We start from the raw sequence: 21,458 nt of genomic DNA, 5'->3' as shown, positions 1-21,458 counted from the left end.
ATCCTAGCATATTTTAAATGCTGCCTATTAAAAAACCAGAGCATTTAAGCACTGATGACCGTCACGTTTCCATTCCAGAGCGTAAAGACAATGTATTAATATTTCTGTAAAAGAACTTGTATCTCATAAATAAACACAAAACCAGACAGTGTATGCCACCGAAAATTATTTTTATATATAGGATATTTTCCCTAGTGATGTTTTCTTCTCATTTTATTCTTGACAGTATTAATAAATACAAGAATAATAAACACAAGAGTAGCAGTCAAGAGGGCAAGCAGTGTTTAAACTTTTAAGTTTCTCTCAGGATAAATATTATCATCTGATTCTTGAACATGTAATGAGCTGGAATTCAGATCAAAGTTTACAAAAGCAGGGATGTAAATGATGTAAGAACACGGTGAGGCTCATAGGAGGGTAAACATTTAATAAACGCAACAGGCCCTAATTTCTCTTGTCCGGTTTGAATACGAGGAGAAGGGGGCTTAGACTGGATGACCTCCAATAGGATACGTTTTAAAAGGTCAATCTCAGTCCACTTGTGACTTTAAGATAATCTCAGAAGCTGAGGGTAGCTGAGAGCCTCTGTTGAGGGTCCACTGGGTGATTAAGGAAAGCTTTGGGTTGGGGTGATTTCCTCTTGGTCCACACCCAAGTAATGCAAGCCTGACCTTGGGGGATGGGGATTGCGAGGCGGTTTACAGCCCAGCCTGCTCTGTCTGTTGGGTGGGGAGGGGGGGCTTACAGCTGGACTGTCTGTAGGAGTTCTGGGCCCCAGCGCAGGTGCTAGACCTAAAACCAAGGTCACACTTTTTTTTTAATTCATCCCAGACAAAGCAGCATGAGGGTGAAATAAAGTAGGTGGCATTTTTGACTCTGAAATGGCACTGCTGCCCGAGACCTCAGAAGCCAAGCTGTAGAAACGCCAACTCTGAGCTCAGCCCGACACCTTTATCGCAGAGCCCTGCGATCCTGTATGTGATGAGGTCCCAGGCAGTCAGCTTTCTGGTTACTTATCAGCCTTGGTTTGCAGACTGGATGACAAGATGTTCCGCTCCTGCTTTTGCAATCATTAACCCCACATTCTTGTGGTAATAGAGTTTGAGAAAATGGCAGGAGATAAGAAAGGAGGCTCTAACGAATACCACGGATACTGAAGAGGGAAGTCTTTCTGTTTTGTATGACAGGCAGGAATACTCTGGCTTTTAGCCAGCATATTGAAAAATAACACAAGCAGACACCAGCAACAGCTGTGCCTTATCTGCTCAGATATAACACCTGAGGACAGCAACACCACCGGCCCTCATACACACACACACACACACACACACACACACACACACACACACACACACACACAGGTTTAGGCTACTTTATTTATCCAGAAGTGTGCATTACGCTGCTTGTGGTATCACTGCAGGGCATTCTGTCCTGCTTAACTGCCCAGCATTTGGTGGACAACTAATTACACTTATTCCCAGCCTTTCAATGACACATGTGGTTAAAGAGTCGCATAGAGTCGGTAATTAAATGCTTAATTCCTCTATTTTGGTTTTTCGATTTGGTGATCCGAATTAATTTCTTTCATTCATTCATTCATTCATTCAAACAGTTTAGCCAAGTAAGGGTGACGCATAGTTCCAATAAAACCGCCAATTCGTGTCGAGTGCATTGAAATGTATGCATGCTGAACTTTTAACAAGAATTAGGTTCTTCAGTTTGAAAGTCCGTCTTCGGCTTTGCTTTTGCTTCATCGGCACTGCTTCTCACACACGAGCGGTCCAGTTATAACGTTGATTTCCAAGTTTAAAGCTTATTGTAAGACTCGGAGCCCAACCCCCAGCTGGCTAGACTGGGTTGGGGTGGGGTCAGTGGATCGGGGGAAAATCTCCCTTTATTCATTAATGAATCGGGGGTAATGCGATAGCGGGTGTTTGTTTGCGTAGTGCGGGTGCCGCTGCGCGCGGGAGGGGGGACTCGCTCACAAATGTGAAGGACTCGCTCCCTTTGGCCCTTTACGATCTCATTTTCAGTTTTAAAATTGGCTTGACATGTTCACTCGGGGATCAAGAAAGAGGAATTCCAGCTTACTGGTAAGTAGACAGTGCATTATCCTTACATATTAACGAGGCGTCCAGCGGCGCGCCCGCACACCGTTGGACTGCAGTGCTATGCAGTGTTATGCACTCTCTAAACATCTTACTGTAGCATGTATTGTTTACATATGCAGTCTGCTGATCCTTTATGTGAAGTTTGTATCATAAATAATGTTTTCTTTTCCTTTTGCTCAATGGAGGAACTTAATGTTTTCGGCAGCCACTTTTTTTCCAGCTAAATATACCAAATAGTACATTTCAGTGTCAATTAACGAGCTGACACGGGAGTTATTTTTTCGGTCTAGGAACTGAGCACTTTATTGATCATTGTTTTTTTATATATTTAACGCAGTTTACAAGCAGTAATATACGTAATGTTTCACCTATAATTTGTTTGCATTGTCGATATACGTAACGGCTCGCTGCCTTAAACACTAACTTGTGTATTTTACTTGTGAAGCAGTGCGCTTATTGCACGCGAGGTGATTGTTGTGTATGAACTGGAACGCGTGCATCTCTATATTCTGGTAGGATTTATTCATTTAATGATGTGGTTAGGAGATCTTACGAGCTTGTACGAGCAGAGCCCCATGTGCCGTATGCAGTCTACGTGTCCCCCGTCCGATGTGCTTAAACCCCCGTCCCCCCCATCCCAGCTCACCCTCTCGGACGATCCGGACAGAGGACAGCCCTGCCATGCCTGTGGAGAGCAATGTCCCGGTTTCGTCCTGCACAAATGGAGGTACTTAATCATGACACATTATAACAACTTCTCCTTTCCTTACCTCTGAAGAGCATATTAAAATATATGCACTGGAGGATGCCTACAAAACTGCTGCGTTTTACATCGAGTTGTTGATTTAAATATAGATTTATTAATTTATATGTTGTAAAGGGAAACCACTGACTGAAAGAAAAAATCAGGAAGATGCCCATGAATGCGACTTAATGGTTTCTTTTTCTGCAATGCAAAATTGCAGAATATATAGGCCTATATGTCTCTGCGTCGTTTAAGGTATCTTTTACTTGATTGGCAGATTTGTAATGTATTCTTTGGTAACATTTCACTAGGGGCTAATTCAGCTTTCTCCTTTATTACAAGACGTCTCCATTTGCTTTCGTAAACTTGAAGTGGCTCGCATTTGAGGCGCTGAAATTGCAGCCTAACCGCGTCTCCAGCACCAGGCTCCTTTTCTTGGCAGCACGGCAGAGCGGAGGTGAAGGAGCTGCAGTGTGCGCGCGGACACTGGCTCTTTCTGTTGCCGTGAGCCATTACGGGGCAGCAGCCCAGCACAGGAATGTGTTTTAATTGAAAGTCTTTGCAGAGCAACAATAAATGTAGATCCCTTCCAGTGGGTTTACTGCCGCCATTCCTCTTTGCACAGACAGCTTGACCTTCTGTTTTAAGAAGTTTTTCTTTTTTTTTTTTTTTTTTACTTTGCATATCCAGCAGTCATTCGTGTACATGTGTGGCATTGCTGGGAAACCTGCAGTTTAGAGAGGTATTAACTGTGACTTATGGGTGAGACTTCCTTTATTGGAAAAGAATTTGCATTCAGAACATGGCTGGATACTCTGTCGTGTTTTATAAGGGATTTAGGCTCACAAAGGTGGGATTAAGTGTCTCTCACCCCTATTATTTCACTGTCAGCACTGGGCAGTTTGCTTGAAGTACACATATTTTATTGAAGCTCTGAAAGACCCAGGGAAAGTGGGGTTTGGCGTTTAGGCAAATTCTCAGGAAATAAGTTAAAATAAAAGGGTTTAAGTCAACACTGGGGCTGACATTGCTGTGCCACATTTCCGTCTTGGAATCCTGTAAAATTTCTTCATAGCGTTCCGGAGTTGTTGAGTATATTTTGGCAAAATACAGCATGCATGTGTGTGTGGATTTTGTGGTTAGGATTTTCAGAAGCAATAGTGTATTTGTACAACTTTTAAAGAAGGACCTGCCTAGTTACAAAAACTATCTGCTAGACAACTTCAGAGCATTGCATCTAAATGCTGTCAGATATCAGTTTTATACCCAAAAATAGTACAGGGAAATCAAGTCTTTTTATGTCACGGTACAGTGTAATGAGCAGGGAAACGGCATACTGGGAGTACTGTGACTTCCTCTGACACCTTTGGATGAATCCAGAAACCCTTTTACTGAGCTGACCCTTCTGCAGTGGCAGACCAGAGCAAACAGGAACCATACTCTAAACAGTCTCTGTGCAGTAGTGCTCGGGTCCTGTATGCCAGTGGAAAAGCCCCACTAGAGAGCTGCCTTGTGTAAAAATACCGTCATGTAATAAATGGCTGGGGTAACGCCATAAAAAGACATAAAACATTATCCTTCGGGGATGCCTTGTAGTCGATGTCACACAGCTAGGCAACTAGTCTGCAAGACTGCAGAAACAAAATGCTCGTGTTAGCTGGCTTAGCCCATCATTTGAATAATTTATGGTTGCCGTTGGCTTGATTGATCTTTCCTTTGTGCTAATGAGGCTCATTACAGATTAGCTTAGCGTTAGCCATGTGAAAGTTGGCTAACTGCTCAGATGAATTCTGCCCCCGCGTCTTCCTGCCCCCCCCCCCCCCCCCCCCCCAGCCGTCCCTGTAACACTTCTCTGCCTGTGTACTGCACCTGAGTTTCAGTGTTCAGCCTAGAGATTAGCTTTGGAAGGACTCGTGAGCTTATGTGAATGTATTAGCCTGGGGGATATATGGAAATGTTTCGGTGGTGTATTCTGTGCGATTTCCTGTTAGGGATGTGGCACTAGGTCCGATGTCAGCGACTGGAATGAAGGGAGGGGATGGAATCAGAACTTGCACTTGCCGAGCAGGATCTAGGCATCAGTCTGTCCTTGTGGTAACTCAGCCTGATCTGCATGACACAAGTTTGGGGGCTGGGGCACCATTCAGTGTGTTAATAAGCAACCACATGGAATAAAACTGCCAGATCGACCTGGCATATGAATGGATCTTCAAAGGTGTCCCTTTGCATTATGGGGCTTGGAGAAAGGGAGCGACATGGACTCCATGGCTGGACAAAAGGCCGGGAGATTTACTGCAGTGCTGCCCACTATTGGCATGGAAATGTGAAGTCATGGAAAGTCGTAAAGACCTTTGGGAGCGCATCTCAGACCCAGTCCCAGCAGCTTTGATATGGAAAGCCGAGAACATCTGTGTTGCATATTAACGTTCTCTTACCTGACGGTGTCTTCATCAGAAGGTACCTTAGAGCAGTTTTAATGCTCAGTATCATGGCTGATTTTAAGAAGGTGCTTTTTGGGATCTTCATGGGTGACTCCGATTTAGCTGCAGGGCTGATTTTTTTTTTCTTTTCTTTTCCCTTCATCTCCCTTCCCTCCCCCATCACACCATTGTTTCACTAGGGCTGACTTTCCATGCATGGAAGGTAAAACTGGTGATCAGTGGTAATGAGAGGTGGTGCTGGAGGGCGCTTCTTTTGCTTGGCTGTGCGTGTTTTTCCATCGCACCAGGTACCATACTTTTGGTACTTCGAGAAAGTACCAAAAGTTCGGTACTTCAAGGTGTTTGTTTTCCACTGGTGTAAAAACTGGTAACAATAAGTGATACTTCATTGATCCCCATGGGGAAATTCTCTTTACTCCTCCCCCTACTTGCTCTCTGTAGGTCAGAGTAAGCCGGCCGTAAAGGGCACCCACCTATTGTGGCGCATTGTGGGGTTAAGGGTCTTGCTCAAGGACCCACAGACATGCCGAGGCTGGGTTCAACCCGGTAACCTTTTGATCACAGGCACACAGGCTTAGCTCACTGAGCCACGTACTGGCGCCGAATGCCATCATTTGTTTTGTGCTGAATTCGAAAAATGGCTGTAATATTGTATATGGCTTATCAATATGATATATTGGTATTAATTTAGCATGTTATGCACATATAATTTTTACATTATTGGTCAGCTGTATTAAAATAAGGTTTTTTCATACTTTCAATTCCGTACAGACATTATAGCGTGGGGGGGTTAAAGTTTTGCTAAAACATTTTTACTCTGTTATAGGAAAAAAAACTTAGCAAACTTTACATTTCTAATTATGATTCTCTTTATAGATTGTTATATGTTTAAAAATCAGTTTAAAGTTTTCCCTCTGCTGCTTCTGCATGAGTGCTGCATGCCTTCTCCAAGACAGTCGTAATCATTTTCATCCTTGCTGTTAAAGTCACTCAGACGGGTTTGTGAGAAATGTATAAACTCCTACTTTTCTACTTTCTTGTCATGCCTTCTGGATTTTTTTCTATTGTAAATGTTCTTAGATAATTTTTTTTTACTTCGTTTATCATTATTTTCTGGGTTTGCAGCTGTTTTCCAGGTGGTGTTTGTATTGTGTTTCAGCGGCAGGCTATTTGCATAACCAATCGACAAAAAAAGCCTTTCAAGTCCCACCCTAAAGTACCAAAGTACCCCAGCTGGTTTGGCACTTTCGGTACTGGAACGTTTGATACTGGTACTTGACCGGAAGTCTATGGGGAAGTGAAAGTACTAAACCAAAAGTATGGTGGAAAAGTACCCTGGCTCGAGTTAAGGGACCACTCACGAATGTTAGGCTGTTTGTGTAGGATGAGGAGTTTATTTGGGAGGGGCGGTCTGTCTCTAGGTGGTCTATCTCTAGGAGGTCTATCTCTAGGGACTTGTTTGTAATTGGGAAATGGCCAATTTAGGGGTCAGAGTCTGTATCTGACACAACTCAGTCTAGCGCCCCTCACTGAGCACTTCCAGTAGTGCAAACTCTGCTCCCCATCGCCTGCTGACACTGGTCCTGGGCTGGACATGTCTGTGCACTTGGGGAAAACAGAGTGTCTGAGGCTGAAATTAAACCCAGACTGTAATTATGCTCGTATGACACTCTTGGGGAAGCAGCTGTTGAAGAATTCCTGAGGTGAAGCAAAAAGCACGCTTTGCTGTTTCTCGGCGGTGTGGCTGATGATCACATGGCAGGCAGACGGCAACATGTGTGGAAGTTATCTATTCGGCTCCCATGCATTTTCCCCAGTTAGCGGCCCGACGAGCGGGACTGCTTACATCTCCCTTCCTTCTGAATGCTTGCTAGCATCTCTGAGGAACTCGTATTCACATCATGGGCTGCCGGTCCGTTACCGTCTCTTTGGTAATTGAGAGAAGCTTTAACCTTTATATTGTGGTGATGGATTTGGCAAAAGGTACCTTGTCTGTTTTTAATGTGTACCTCTGAGGCTCCTCTGTCTTCGCCTACTGCGGGTCAGGAGTCGGCTTTCTCTCCTCTCAAGGACAGTGCCTTCCTTGGCAGCCTGCCCATGCTACCGTGCCTGGGCCCTGTGTCGGCGTGATAAAGCTGCCTGGCTTCTCCCTGGAGGACCCCCCCAGGCAGTTGGTGTTGAAGGCCAGTTCAGTATGCCCCCAGCTGTGTGCTGTTTTGGGCTGATGGATGTGCCGGCCGTGAATTTCAGATCCCTGTCCTTCAGAAAACTCCCTTTCCATGTCATCACCTGCCTGCTGTATTTACTGTTGATGGCATCATATTTCATTGTGACCAAATCTAGTCACTGGAGAATTTAAATGAATGTATAATGTAATTTTACGGGTAAGATTATGGCCTTATTCTTCGCCAGTCATAGGTTATGCATCCCTTCTGTTCCTGCAGTACTTATTTCAGTATTATGTAAAGATTACATCTCTGGTGAGTCGCCACCTCAGTCGTCTGGCTGCTCTGAATGTTCCTAAGTGTAGATGATGAGCTACAACAGCGGATTTGGCCGTCCACCCGGCCCAATGACGGCGAACAGGTGGTGTGCTCGCTTAGCAGGTCAGCAGGGACACACCGGCTTCACAGAACCCTTCTGGTGTGGGAAGATCGCAGCCGGGATCACCCTGATCCAGAGCCATGAGTTGGGGACGCCCACGGACCATTCGACTCCAACAGGATATTACAAATGGGCACAAATTGTATCCCGGGGGAGATCTGGGGTCCGGATAGACGGAGCTGGCTTTCCACGTTTTAGGAAAGGGGTTTATCTGTAATTATAATGTCAACGTTGCATTTTCTTTGCCAGGCCGTTTGATGGGCCGTGGTCTCCGATTACGCCTAGGCTGATCTGACCGATGAGTCTGGTCCGCCCTCCCCGCTGCCGACTCGGATCTCGTATGGGCTTATCGGCAGCTGTACGGGGAGCTTGTGTTACTACATTGGGCCTTGTGTCCCGAGTGACCGTTCCCATGGAGACGGGCCGGGTGGCGGATATCCCGGTCGTGCTCGCACTGCGGCTCTCGCCCCGTATGGGGGAGCCCAAGGTCAGCTACATTCAGAAGGTCCTGTACTGCTGAGAGGTGCATTTATAACAACGGGGCTGTTATCTGATACAGGCGTCCCAGATCCTTTCAGGAGGCACCTGTGCTCTGGCCACAGAGAGCTCATGAGAGATGTGTCTAGCGTGACCTCGCAGGAGCTCCCTGTGTGCAGAACCAGTCTCTCTCTGCCTGTAACGCGGGTCCTGCTGTCATTTCTGCTGCTTCCGGAACATTCCAACGACATCTTGCACTTTTGACTAATTTGGGAAGAGTTCAGATATTAATTGCATATTACTTTTTTTCCAGCTTCCATGTGCAAGATTCTCAAAAATAGGGACCTCATTTAAGAAAGTAACGGGTCCATTGGTGTCTGGAAAAACTCTCTGATTTAACCGGTTTGACGTCTACATGAGGATCTGTTAGCATCATCAATGGTGCCAAAAGCTGTTTATGTAATGTGGTGTTAAATGAAAACTCTTATTGTGCACTTCTTTGATGCTGAGAGGGTTGCCACGGTGACTAGCCTGAAACTTATAAGATGGGCATATCGGATCCCATGCATGTGTCTATGGTGTTAATATGTTTTTCTCAAGTGTGTGTTGTGTGTGTGCTTGGGAGAAATGGTGCCTTTAAATTGCCTCTCTGTTGTAGCCAGGTGTTATGTGGGTGTCCCCTTGGCCTGGTCCAGCCGCTCAAGTCCTCAGCACAGAGGATCCAGCGAGCTGGTTCGCGCTCAGGGAAACACGCCACATGGCTGTAGTACCATAACTGATGCTCCCTCACAATGCAGGTAATGTGGCTCATTTCGGACTCCCTGAGCAATGCCGCTTGCCCGACACAAAGTCAAACCAGTAGTACCCAAGGATTCTCTGAAGAGAGACCCAAAGGAGTCCAGTCTTCACCTCAGGTCACTGGATAGTGTTCATGTCTCGCAGCCATACAGCAAGACAGGGAGCACCAGGACTCTAAAGACTTGGTCCTTCTTCCTCTTACAAAGATATTGGGAGTGGCCACACACCCCTTTCCAGTGACCTCATGACCTCCTATGGCAGGGGTGGCCAATCTTATCCGCAAAGGGCCGGCGTGTATGCGGGTTTTTGGAATAACCTTTAGGTCAGCTGTTCAAACCCAGCTGTGAGGACTCTTCAGCCAATCAGTCCTCTAATTGGTAATCTAATTAGGGAGTTGCAGCGAAAACCCGCACACACACCGGCCCATTGCAGATAAGATTGGCCACCCCTGCCCTGTGGTTTCCCAGTCCATCTACTAACTTCATAGGAAGAGTCACCAGAGACAGGCATGTCACTGCTAAGGTAAGTGAACCTCTTGATGCTGACATTCTCCCCGCAGACAGACACACGCTGATGGTTGCGCCCAAGAGGTCATGAAAGGCCTGGATCTTGGTTTTTATCCAGGACACTCGCAATCCCAGACACTCGGGCTCCTCGCTCAGTCTCTGGAGAGCCCCGATCAGAGCCTCCATTGACTCTGAAGATCATAGTATTTTCAGCAAAGTCAAGATCAGTGAATCTTTCTTCACCAAGAGACGTCTCGCAGCCACTGGACTCCACAGCCCTGCCCAACACCCAGTCTGTACAATCATTGAATAGAGAAAGAGCAAGATCACACCCCTGATGAACCCCAGAGTCAACTGGGAAGAATACAGAGGTTTTGCCTCCACTCTGTGCAGCGCTCACAGCACCAATGCATGGGTCTCAAAATGTCCCACAAGGCAGCCCGATCAACTGAGTCGAACACTTTATGAAAATCGACACAGGCTCCGAAGAATCTCTGTCATTTGCGCTCGATGAGAACCCTCAGTGCCAGGATGTGGCCGATGATAGAGTCCATAGGTATAAAACCAGACTGCTCTGGTCACTGGTAGGTGAGTAATAATCACGGATGACCCTGGCAAGGACCTTCTCCAGCACTGAGAGCAGTGTTATTCCCCTGTAGTTGCCACAATACAGGAGATCAGCCTTCCCTTCTCCCTATGAGACAGGATAATTACTCCTGAGGGCTTCACCTCCTCTACCTTTTACATTTTTGGGGCTTTTTGGTAAGACCTGGGACCTCATGGACGACATCCTTGGGTGGATGATGCCCTTTGGTGCTCCGTCGCATGTGACCGTTCTGGTTTTCCGTTTCATCTGAACCAAAGCTCATGTCACGCAAGTAGGCAAAATGGGACATTTTAAGTTCTGTGATACAGACAGTTCCAATGCGCGAGTGAGCGATCGCCGCTATTTATAACCTGCTTTCTGTAGTTTCGCAGTGTGCGGAAATAAGCCGTCACCTCAGGACCGCTGACATCACAGAACTCGCTGTATCATCGGTCTCCCCCTTTATTCCCACTCTCTCAGATGGTGAGCGGCAGTACGGTTTGTTCTTCTGCATATCGATGCTGCGGTTCCGTTAGGTTTGTCACTCAGCCGGCTGATTATGCGTGTGATCTTGGCGAGCAGCCCTTGGCGATGTGAAGACGTCAGTGATGAGTGAGGCACTGCATGAAGGCGCTGTTTCCGGGCGGTGGGCGATTGTGCTGACTTCTCCTGGGGTTTGTTCTTGGAGGAATTCATGCTCTTGACAGAGGCTGACGGCGGTGATGCTGGTACAGGCTGTCCATGTGCGTCCCCCCCACGGCTTGGACACTGTGAAGATGTCCTCTGTCTTTGTGCTTCAATAAAAGCACTGTGGCTCCCCAGATGTTATTAAGCTGGTTCCCTGCTGGATCTGATGGAGGATGTTATGGTTTCACACCATGTTATTTCAGACTGATAAATCCATTTAACTGCTAAAATAACTTTCACGGTGCTAAATAAGCGGTCTTCTGAATCCGCAGTAAGATTGTTGTTTTTATCGTTTCTGATCGAAGACGGTCAGTGTGTTGATTCCGATAAAGTACATTCTATCTCTGAAAATTTTTGACTGTAGGCCAGTCAAGAGGTTCTGAGACGCACATCCAGGTAGCTTGAAGGAAATGATGGCTCCTCACTGGCTGAGTGTGAGTGTGCTCTCCTGCCGAGCATGCGGGGCCCACTCCGGATGGGCGGCCCCGGATATTCTTGGGGAACATCGCTGTGGGGGAAAAAAGCCACAGGGATCCAGAGGAAATCCTGTCTGCTGTTTCAAACTGCTTACTCTTCTCTGGAGCAGAAACCAGAAATGGTCGCAATGGTGACAAGGTGTCTACCTGGCGAAGGAGCTCTGTGTGAGGACTGTACCATGTACCACATTAGGGGTGCTGTAGCTCTGTGTGAGGACTGCACCATGTACCACATTAGGGGTGCTTTAATTACAGGGCAGTTTGCAGTTTCAGCTGTACGCAGGGTTTATGGGACTTGTGGTTTACAGATTATTATTACTCTTTTTTTTAATTACTTTTTGTTGCTATGGCATCGATGGATGCTGTTGTAGTAACTTTAAAACTGATTTCAAAATGTATGTTTAAATCAGTTTTACAGTTTTTATAGATTTCGCAGTAATGCGGACGCTGTTCTGGCATGGTGAAGAGGGAGCTGAGATGGAAGGCGAAGCTTTCTATCTACGCTCCTGCCCTCACCTATGGTCATGAGCTCTGGGTAGTGATCAAAATAATGAGATCACCAGTATAAGGAACAGAAATTAGTTTCCTCTCATTTCTAATAGGGCGTCTGGGCTCAGCCTTGGTGATAGGGTGAGGAGCTCGGACATTTGGGAGGCCCTCAAAGCGGAGCCGCTTCTCCTTCGCATCAAAAGGACCCTGTTGAAGGAGTTCGGGCATCTATGTAGGATGCCTCCTGGACAACTCCCTGGGGAGGTGTTTTGGGCATGTCCAACCAGCAGGAGTCCCTGGGGCAGACCCAGGACACTCTGGAGAGATTTTTTTCTCTCAGCTGGCCTGGAAATGCTTTGCTATTCTCTCAGTGGAGCTGGAGGAGGTGGCTGGAGAGACCCCTGCTTAGACTGCTGCCCCCGAGACCTGACCCTAGATAAACGGGAGATGATGGATGGATTATTGTTATTATTGTAAAGTACAGTATCTCTTTCTAATCCATCCATGTTCTTTATCTATTTATCTGAACAGGGTCCCGGTGAGACTGTCCCTGGTATCACAGGGTAGGGGACACCCTGGATAAGATGTAAATGCATTGCAGAGCAAACAGCCATGTGAGAGAGAGATTTCAAGACGGCAGATCATTTGACCTTTGGGCTTTGGGTGAGGATAATGTAAAGCGCTTTGAGACAATGTCATGTTGTGAAAATGCGCTATACAAATAAAATTGAATTAAATTGAATCATCTTGCTTTGTGCTTGCATGTTTTGGAGGAAACAGGCACAAATATGTGGAGAACATGAAACATCACACACAGTACAGGGGGTGGGAACTGAACTCTTGAGCTGTGTTATGATGATGTTGTGTTATAAAAATGTTATAACGCTACCCAACACGGTGATATGGCAAACAGCGTACCGCACTCGCCATGAATAGAAGCAGTTGAAAATTGGCGTTCAGTAAAGTAGCCGCCAGCAGATGGCGTTATAAAACACCAGTGGCACAGCACACGTTAAATACATAAACGAGGATGTTTTCTGGCTGGCGTTCTGCCCAGTGTACATTATTGTGGAGTTTTTGTGGTTGATGGTTTTCTTTTGACTTTGTAATTCTTGTCAAAATACAAATACTTCGCCAGTTATATCTTATAGCAAAGATGATGTTAAGTCATTCCTATCCTGAGGAAGTTCACTGTATAGAATACAACCAGTTTTGTTCTCTTATGTCTGAGAACTTTAAGCAGTACTCCTAAGTCTTTGATTTAACAGAGGTCTTAAATAATCGCCTGTTTTTAAATCAATACAATGGCCATCTTGTTCCATTATATCTGCTAGTTGGAGCGTTCTCCTTTTATAACAGCTGTTTTGTTAGACCTTGATCATTTTTTTTCTCCAGTAATGGTATAAGCTGAGAGAGACCCCCTCATAGTATTGCAACATCTCAGTGTCATTCTTGTGTGAAAATTGCTCTTGGTTCTTAGCTGTGCTTATCGACCCATCTGCAGGGGGCAGGAAACAATGGCGTGGAAGCGGCTTCTTGTGATGCGGCCTGCGGTCTGCCTTGCTGGCGCTGACACGATCCCTGCATTCACATGTACCTGCTGTTCCCATCCAAGCAGGCGCGCTGTCTACACCCACCGTGCAGCTGCTAGCGGCCGCGCTGTATGCTAATGCAAGCGGGTAACGCAGACGGCCAGAGCCACACTGCGGCTTCAGCTGCGGTGCCCCCTGCCTGTTGTACGAGTGCTAAGAGCGTGTAAAACTTAGCCTGGCATTTACAGTACTTCCGAGGGCTATAATGCCTTCACACAGCATTTGCACAAAATTTTTATAAGCACGTTCTGTTTTTTTTTTGTATTATTTAGGGTACTTGGTGGTCTTCTAGACCCATCCCTCCACATCCCTGCTCTAGTTTTTGATTTGTCTAATCACATTTTAACTAACAGGATTCATCGTACCATAGGCCTACAGACAGAGAAGTGAAAAATGTTTCAACACCAGGGGGCGCCAGAAAAGCCAGCCGCAAGTGAGATCGCCGTGGGAGACCTTCCATAGGTGAATTAAACTGTAATTGGCATGTAGGACGTGTAAGTCGTAAAAGAAAACGACCGTTTCAAAAAGATCGTGTGAGGCAGCTGCTCTGTGTATAAATACCTGCGTGTCTGGGTGCGGAGTTCGTGCGCGTTATATGCGGGAGTCGTTTCCAAGGCTATAGCGCCGCCTTGATGACTGTCTGGGAGAGCCGGCGAATCAATCCCCATCCCCCCCGTGGTCGGGGGCCAAATAATAAGATTCCTGGTGCAGGGCTAGGTAAACAGAGGCGAAGAAACGGAGAGCCGAAGTCTCTCTAATCCTCTGGGCTGGAGCAGAGCCTTTTGTTGTTTGCCTTGTAATCGAGTTCCAGGAACACTTTCAAAACGTCTCTGCTCTGCCTCCATTGTTAGTTGCGGACTCGCTAATGCACATGATTATTTTAATTTCGTCCCTGAGAAGCTGTTAGGCGGGATTCGGGTGAAGTGCGGCTGTTTATTGACGGGGTACTTTGCTGAGCAGTGCCTGTATCCCTCACCCCCCCCCCCCCCCCGCCTGCCCCCCGTGGACTGGAAGCTGTGTGGGTCCTAACCCCCCCTTACTGCTTTTTGTGTCTTATTAAGGTGCAACAGCAACCAGAATAAAAATAACTGCAATTCATAATGGGCTCTGCTTCTTAAAAATAATCCTCAGTCCAGTCGTTTATCAGAGATTTTTTTTCCCAAAGGACTTTTTTTAAATGAGTATGTGACTTAATAAAAGCCACATGCAACTGTTTATTCAAATTAGGTAACTATAAATATGCTATTTTTTAAAAGTGCTGTATTACCGTGATTTTTAGGTTAAGCTTTTGGTGGGGGGGGGTTACTCTCTGCCATGGGTCATTAAAGGTACGGCAGCTTCTCCGGCGGGCACTGAAGGTCTGTGCTTGGAGGCCTGGATTGTGGCCAGCAGGACAGCCTCATGATGCCACTGAAGCTCAGCCGCTACAATAAAGTCAGAGAGAGCCCCCCCGCCTCCCAGATCTGTGGGTTGTGCAAGGCGAACCCCCCCCCCACCCACCCATGTGACGTAGTCCGTCAGCCGGCGGGCGGCACAGCGCCCAAAGCATGACCAGGGGAACCCAGGCGTGCTTCGATTTAAGCCCCTCAGCTGCTGCTTTTAACCCAGATTATCCTTTTCATTGCTGGGGGAGCTCGCACACGCGCCCCTTGTTCAGGAGTCCTCCCCCCTTGGCTGTTTGGTGCTGAGATCAAAGCTGTAGATTACGATCAGGCGTGTGGAGCCTGGCCCCCTCTGACTGCGTTGAACACAAGACTGGTTATTTACTTATTGGAGCAGCTGTCCCATCATTGAAAACTTAATCTCCCCCTTTGCGGGCGATACGGGAACGGATGATCGCACTGTAGCGGCCTGAGCAGGCGCAGGTGAGCAAAACTTCAAGTCCCATCAGGAAACATGAAAGAATCGACAGCAGGAAACATGGATGCATCTGCACTTTACTAGATGGGAGCAATCACAAGCACATCATGACTCTCGGCCTGTTTTGCTTTATCAGACTGTTCTCTCCACGTCTCGAGTGCGGTGCCTGTTTCTGGGACCCCTGCATCACCGTCCGCACTCCTCAGGCCGTGCATTTCTCATCGTCTAAGGATAGGAGAGGCGTACATTTTGACCGCTTGTGCGTGTTTAAGTCGTACCTTGAGGCTAGGCCTTCTGCACTCCAACACCCGGCGACTGACACTTAGGCGTGAAAGAGGCATAATTAGCTGTGAATCCGGACCCCCTCCGGTGCAGGGGGGTATGACACTGAGGGGTGGAACGTCGACTGTGGCTGGCTGTCTGCTTTGGATAGCTGCCCAGTGCCGTCCCGGGAGCGGCTGGGAAATCCTATCAGGTTCCTGGCTCATTGTCCAGCTCGCAGGTGGGGTGTGGTGATCGAGCAGGTGCCGGACGCCTGAGCATCATCGCCCACCCCCGCCCGAGGCGAGGGGCGCTGCCCCCCGTGTGTGCAGGTCTACAGTTCCTGGCAGAGGCTGCTGGCATTAGGGCGGGGGAGGGATCAGGCTGACTGCCCCTTCAGATGGGACAGTAACCCCCTATGTGGCTTGTGGAGCCTTTATCTATATTTTGGCTTGAGCTGCGTGCCGTTTATTAATTTATCTCCCGGTAATGTCCCTCTTATTGTCTACTGGGGATCCCTTCCTCTTATTGCTTTGCATAACTTTTATTGTCCTGTAATCTTTGTGGGTAAATATCCAGCAAACTGCATCACACTGTTAAATATTTAGATGCTTTTACCTAAATTAATGTACAGCAGGTAGAAAAATAATTTTGTGACGCGAGAGGAAGAAAATGCAAACTCCACCCTGAGCTGAGGGTGGCAGTCGGGCCCCGGAGGTACAGTGTCAGGCGCTGTGTCTCGCTACATATTCACCTGGTACAGCTGTGTGTACTTCAGCTTCCTGGTTGTTAACCGCTTGATCTGTCTGTGCCGACATTTCCTCTGTCCATTCTTTTTAAATGAGTTTCGTGGCCTGGACGAGCTGGTAAGCATCAAATGACCTGAGAAGTACATTCTTAAAAACAGATTCTTGTTTTCCTCTTCTGTGTCCTTCTTTTCCTGACCAGTTTATCATTATTAGTACCATCAACCTCCTGGGAAGCTTGGAGACTGAATTTCTCCACAATGCTTCTGTCGGGGGTCTGCACTCTGCCCAGTAGTGTGTTTGCTGGTCTCATTTACGGTCCTTCGGTGCCCTGGGTTTTCTCATCATGTGCCCAAAATAACAATAATAATAATCAGGTCCTTTGTGCTTTAAGTGAATGTTCCGGTTTGTTCTTCACGTACATTGTATTCTTAAGTCTCTCCTAAAAACAAAGTTCAAAGTCTTGAACATTGGTTCGGGCTTAATTCTTCACTGCCCAACATAAAGAGAAATTCGGTGCAGTTTTCCGTAACTGCATCGTACAGATCCATCAGTTTTTCTACCCTAGACCCTTCATTACAGCTTTGCTAAGTGCCAGCTTGTGACTCAGCTCCTGGACCCGTGGACCTTTTGTTCATTTGCTCCTTGGAACCGTCATCAAGCTGTTCATAATCTCAGTCTTCGTCCTCCATGGTGCAGTCCACTGTTCGGCCCTGTGCATTTTAGCCTCACTCCATAGCTTTCTGCTCAGTTCATTAACTTTCCCCTGTGAGAGGCTGCAGATCTTTCTTTTGCACTATAAGTGTACTGTCATCATCATCCTGTTAATGGCTGCTGATGTTTCATCCAGTCTTAAGGTCATAGTTGTTGCTATTTTCAGTCCAGGTTCCTGCATCATATGTTCTGCACACGAGTTGTATAATAATTACCTAACCTGTCTGATTCGTTTGCTAATGTAAAACCATTCACATTCTCCATATCTATCCTAAGTGTGGGTACCTGTGCAGTATAGAGGTCCTTCATAAGGACAACGTAATGCTCTCTCTGCTATAATCATTCTTCTAAGAGCATTTAATAATTTGAAGTGGAGGACACAACTGAAGGTTTTGCTGTGTTCCTTACTGCACATTGACCTCCTCCTCATATCGTTTTTTATGTTCATCCATCATGCATCATCAATCATGTCATTTGATCTTCATTTTTTTCTGAATACACCAGGCAATTCTCTTTCTGTGTAGGGCTTGTCAAATCCATCCATCCATTTTCCAAACCGCTTATCCTACTGGGTCGCGGGGGGTCCGGAGCCTATCCCGGAAGCAATGGGCACGAGGCAGGGAACAACCCAGGATGGGGGACCAGCCCATTGCAGGGCTTATCAAATGACTTTTACAATATATCGTACTTACTACCAGTGATATGGCAGAAATTGTGCAGTAGTTTCCAAACTACATGACGTTTCCTTTTTTTTGGTATTGGAATATGAACCAATCTCTGTAGGACACTGAGCTCCTTCCCAGATTTTTGGTTAAACATTGATCCGTCTTCCGTTTGCGATATTTCTTGTGGTTTGCCATCTGTCCCCAAGGTTTTCCTTCTTCACCTTAGGAAACCAGGTTACATGCGGTTAATTTTAACCCATGCACAGACTCATATTTTCTCAATGACACAACAGCACTTACCCCTGAGATATGAGCCGAACACCTTTTTGGTCACAATATTTAAGCCCTCGGCCCTCACGGCACCAGATGCTGCGTGTTTGTAACGATGAATATTCAGCTTAGGCCTCTGAAATTCAGGCACCACTTTGAAGCGGCTCTCCGTTAGTTCAAGCATCCTTATGGTGAGATGAAGATTCTGGGTCCAAGAAACCGCTTCTTTGAACTGGAAATTATCATATTGTGTATTTCCAAGTAATATATTCAATATGAAAGAAGATGATTTAGAAACTGAAGTGCTTGTCTGTGGGTGGATGACTGTCTCTCCAAATTGAACTTACCAGAAGTTTCTGTGTTCAGATCAGTTAAACAGAGTAAATGTAATGGGTGTAATTTTAGGGGGGGCGCTCGTCTGAAAAACATTAGCATGACGCATTAAGGGCTGCGTCCTGCGAGCTCCCAGACAGAAAAAGACGTCTCCATCTACACAGGGGGGGCGATGGTTTCATTGTGGAAATTGGCATCTTTGGAAATGTGTAAAAAATATTCCAGTTAACAGAAAGCTGTCTTTCTGGTTTTCATAAACTCAACAATGAAGTAAAGATCATTGTGAAACAATTGTGTTCTACAGTGGTGTTGTTCAGTAACAATTATTCTGAGGTGTTTACCATACAGCACTGTTATAAAACACTAACAGGCTTGGAGAGCTCTCCTGTTTGGCTTCAGATCCACGCGGGCCTCTCGCTAATCAGATACCACTGGTTCAGACGAAATTCTGCTCAACATTAAGACAGGGCTACCATGCTAATGCTAATCATGAACCGTTTGTAAAATGTCTGCACCCCTGTGACAGAACGCTTCATTATCTGACACATGGCATCTGTAAGTAGGTGCCCCAGCGAAACGGTGCTTGGGAAAGCAATGTATGTTTATATTCATATAAATGTGCTTATGTGGTTCACAATCATTTGCAGTTGTTGACTCACCTTTGATTATGATATGAATGTCCACTGCCTTCATCCTCCGACCCACCCACCCCAGTTCTTGCATCCATAGGCAAGGCAGACACTTGATATGACTGTTTGATTCTTTAAGTCAGGCCACGATTCCTGTTAGTGTCTTTCTTATAGCAGAAGGTGATAGCGTCAGTGTCCTCACAGGATTCCCTACGCCTCCCCCTTACTCTCCGCATTAAAGGGCTGTCTGTCACGTCCACTCCATTTCTGGGGTGGGGGGTGGCGGGGGAAGTAAATGGAACGTTAATTTGCGAATCTCCAAATGGGGAGGGTAAGTAAGTCAGAATCGCAATCTGCTAATGAGATTAAAACGGCATCGTGAATGAAGAATGGAGGGCGAGCCCTCGCGTCTCCGTGGTAGTGACTTCACCCCGCGCCGTGGGCCCGAACCAGCAGCTCAGCCAGTTCAGCTGGATTGCAGTGCACCCTGGGATGCCGCCGAATTCGCCAGGGGGTGGAGCACATGTGTCTGCGGGATGCCATTGAGCTTTGGTTGTGATTAATGATGTAAAACAATTGGGATGCTGGCTCGCAGGCCTCTTTAGGGAATAATATAAAGGAGACGCCCCCAGCAAGGCTTCTCAAAGGCCCGGCTGTCTGCCTCAAAGTTTTGTGCTTCATAATCTCCTGGCCCTAAAATTAGATTTGGGAAGCAGCACCTGGGAAGGCCAGGGAGTTAAGTGGCAGCCTTTGTGCTATAGGTCTGGCTGGAAATGGGGAAGGGAGGGGGGGGGGGGTCACGTGACATTTCTGGGGGGTTTACACCAAGGATTTGCGTGCCTGGAATGAAAGATCACCGATGTGTAAAAGCACAAAAAATGAGGCCCGTGTCATGTGGAAGGATATCAGCAAAGGTCTTTAAGACCATATCCTGCTGTCATGTCCGTGTTGTGGTGTTTTGACATGAGTGCACTATGCAAATGATCTGTGGGATGGCAGCGATTCTCTTACATTATCCTACAGCGATTCCCCGGAGATGATCAGGGATACCTGTGCTCATCCCGGCGCCGCATGCTGCACAGCCTGTCGGTGGCCTCGGGCTAATGGGACGATTATCAGTTTCGCTGCCTGGCCCTTTGGTTGCTAAGGGATCATGGACCCCTCACTGTTTCTGGCTCTCTGAGCATCTCTCCTGATCCGCTAGAGAATTAGCCAGCTGCCAAGCCCCCCCCCCCCCCCCCCCCCCGCCACACCACATGCCCAACACCAGAATGCTCCTGAAACGAAGACATTTAAAATATGTAATTTCCAGAAAACTGTAAATAGAATTATTTCCCCAAAAGAGTCTCTAAAAGTATTTGATATAGTTGCTTAATGACTGGTTTAATAGGGTTGCAGTCAGCAATTGGATGACCCTTTTATTTCACATAATGAACGACAGTTAAGACCTGCTCTTATCTCAAAAGTAGCTATAAAATCTGTGTGTGTGTTAAAATGCTGGCAGAGTGTTTAGTCAGCCTGCCCACAACCCAAGTTTTATAACAGTGATAAATTATTCATATTCTGCTTCAGCCTTCACCCCGCATCCGGCCATTGGCGGCTGGGCCCCGTTTCTCTGCATAATTCTGGTCCGTGTGCCCTTGTGTGTTTTAAATAATTTATGAGCCGCGTGTCGTCAGGATGACCACGAGGAAAGCTCGGAACTGGTGTCCGGACTGCTCCTGATGGCCATCTGCTGACTGACCCTGACCGGCCCAGGAAGTAAGCGAGCAGAGCCACCGGGACCAGTGCCTCTGGTTTGCGACTGTCAGTCAGTTGGGAGAGAGAGTTAAGTATCATTAGCCAGGCCTGCCAAAGGCCTTGTTTGGGTTAATAAGGTCAAGTAACAGCTAAAGGTCTACATGTGGAACTTATGTATTTATTTTGTGACCTCGGCTGAAGGGGGCGAGGGCATTAATCATGGTCTGGTTACGGCATACCCACAGGGGCCTCAGGTGAAACAGGAGCACAGTGTGGGTGAACTGCTTTAGATGGGTCTCACAGCACAGTCAGGATGGCGCCCTCTGGCTACAAAAGTGTGTTGATATAATGAAGATGAATCTTTCCTGGTTTTGTTCTGTCGTTTGGCTGGTCCCTGGTTCATTCTTTGGCTGCCTTAGTCCTCCAGGCCTTCAGCGTCAATCCGCTCAGGGCCCTGAAGCGACGGTGGATTAGGGAGCTTCTGTGGACTCGCACCTGCGAGTGGGGGCCAAGGCTTGGGGACAAAGGTCAAAGCGACGTGCCAACGGCAAATACAATTGGCTACTGGCAGGGGAGGGGGCTTCGACCAAGCAAACCAGGCAACCTGTAAACGAAGACTTAAAGATGTTGGTAATGACTCCAAGAGCTGTACAAACACTGATATTTAGCATATTTCTCACTTATTGTTAAAAGCATGACTTTGAAGGTATTTCTGAGTGTACTGCCAG

General features: G+C 46.8%; 1 protein-coding gene across 1 annotated transcript in view; it reads left to right on the top strand.

Moving 5' to 3' along the window:
- The first annotated feature begins 1,820 nt into the window (after positions 1-1,820).
- The window catches only part of prickle2b (prickle homolog 2b), a 65,998-nt gene continuing 46,360 nt past the window's right edge, over positions 1,821-21,458 (top strand). The window contains exons 1-2 of the mRNA XM_049023861.1: positions 1,821-2,093; positions 2,753-2,838. Coding sequence (XP_048879818.1) covers positions 2,052-2,093; positions 2,753-2,838 — 128 coding nt within the window. The 5' untranslated portion in view covers positions 1,821-2,051. The remainder of the gene's footprint in view (positions 2,094-2,752; positions 2,839-21,458) is intronic.

This window comes from Brienomyrus brachyistius, chromosome 8, assembly GCF_023856365.1.
Source record: "Brienomyrus brachyistius isolate T26 chromosome 8, BBRACH_0.4, whole genome shotgun sequence".
NCBI lineage: Eukaryota > Metazoa > Chordata > Actinopteri > Osteoglossiformes > Mormyridae > Brienomyrus > Brienomyrus brachyistius.
Note: the sequence above shows the minus strand (reverse complement) of the source record. Positions and strands in the feature narration are given on the sequence as shown.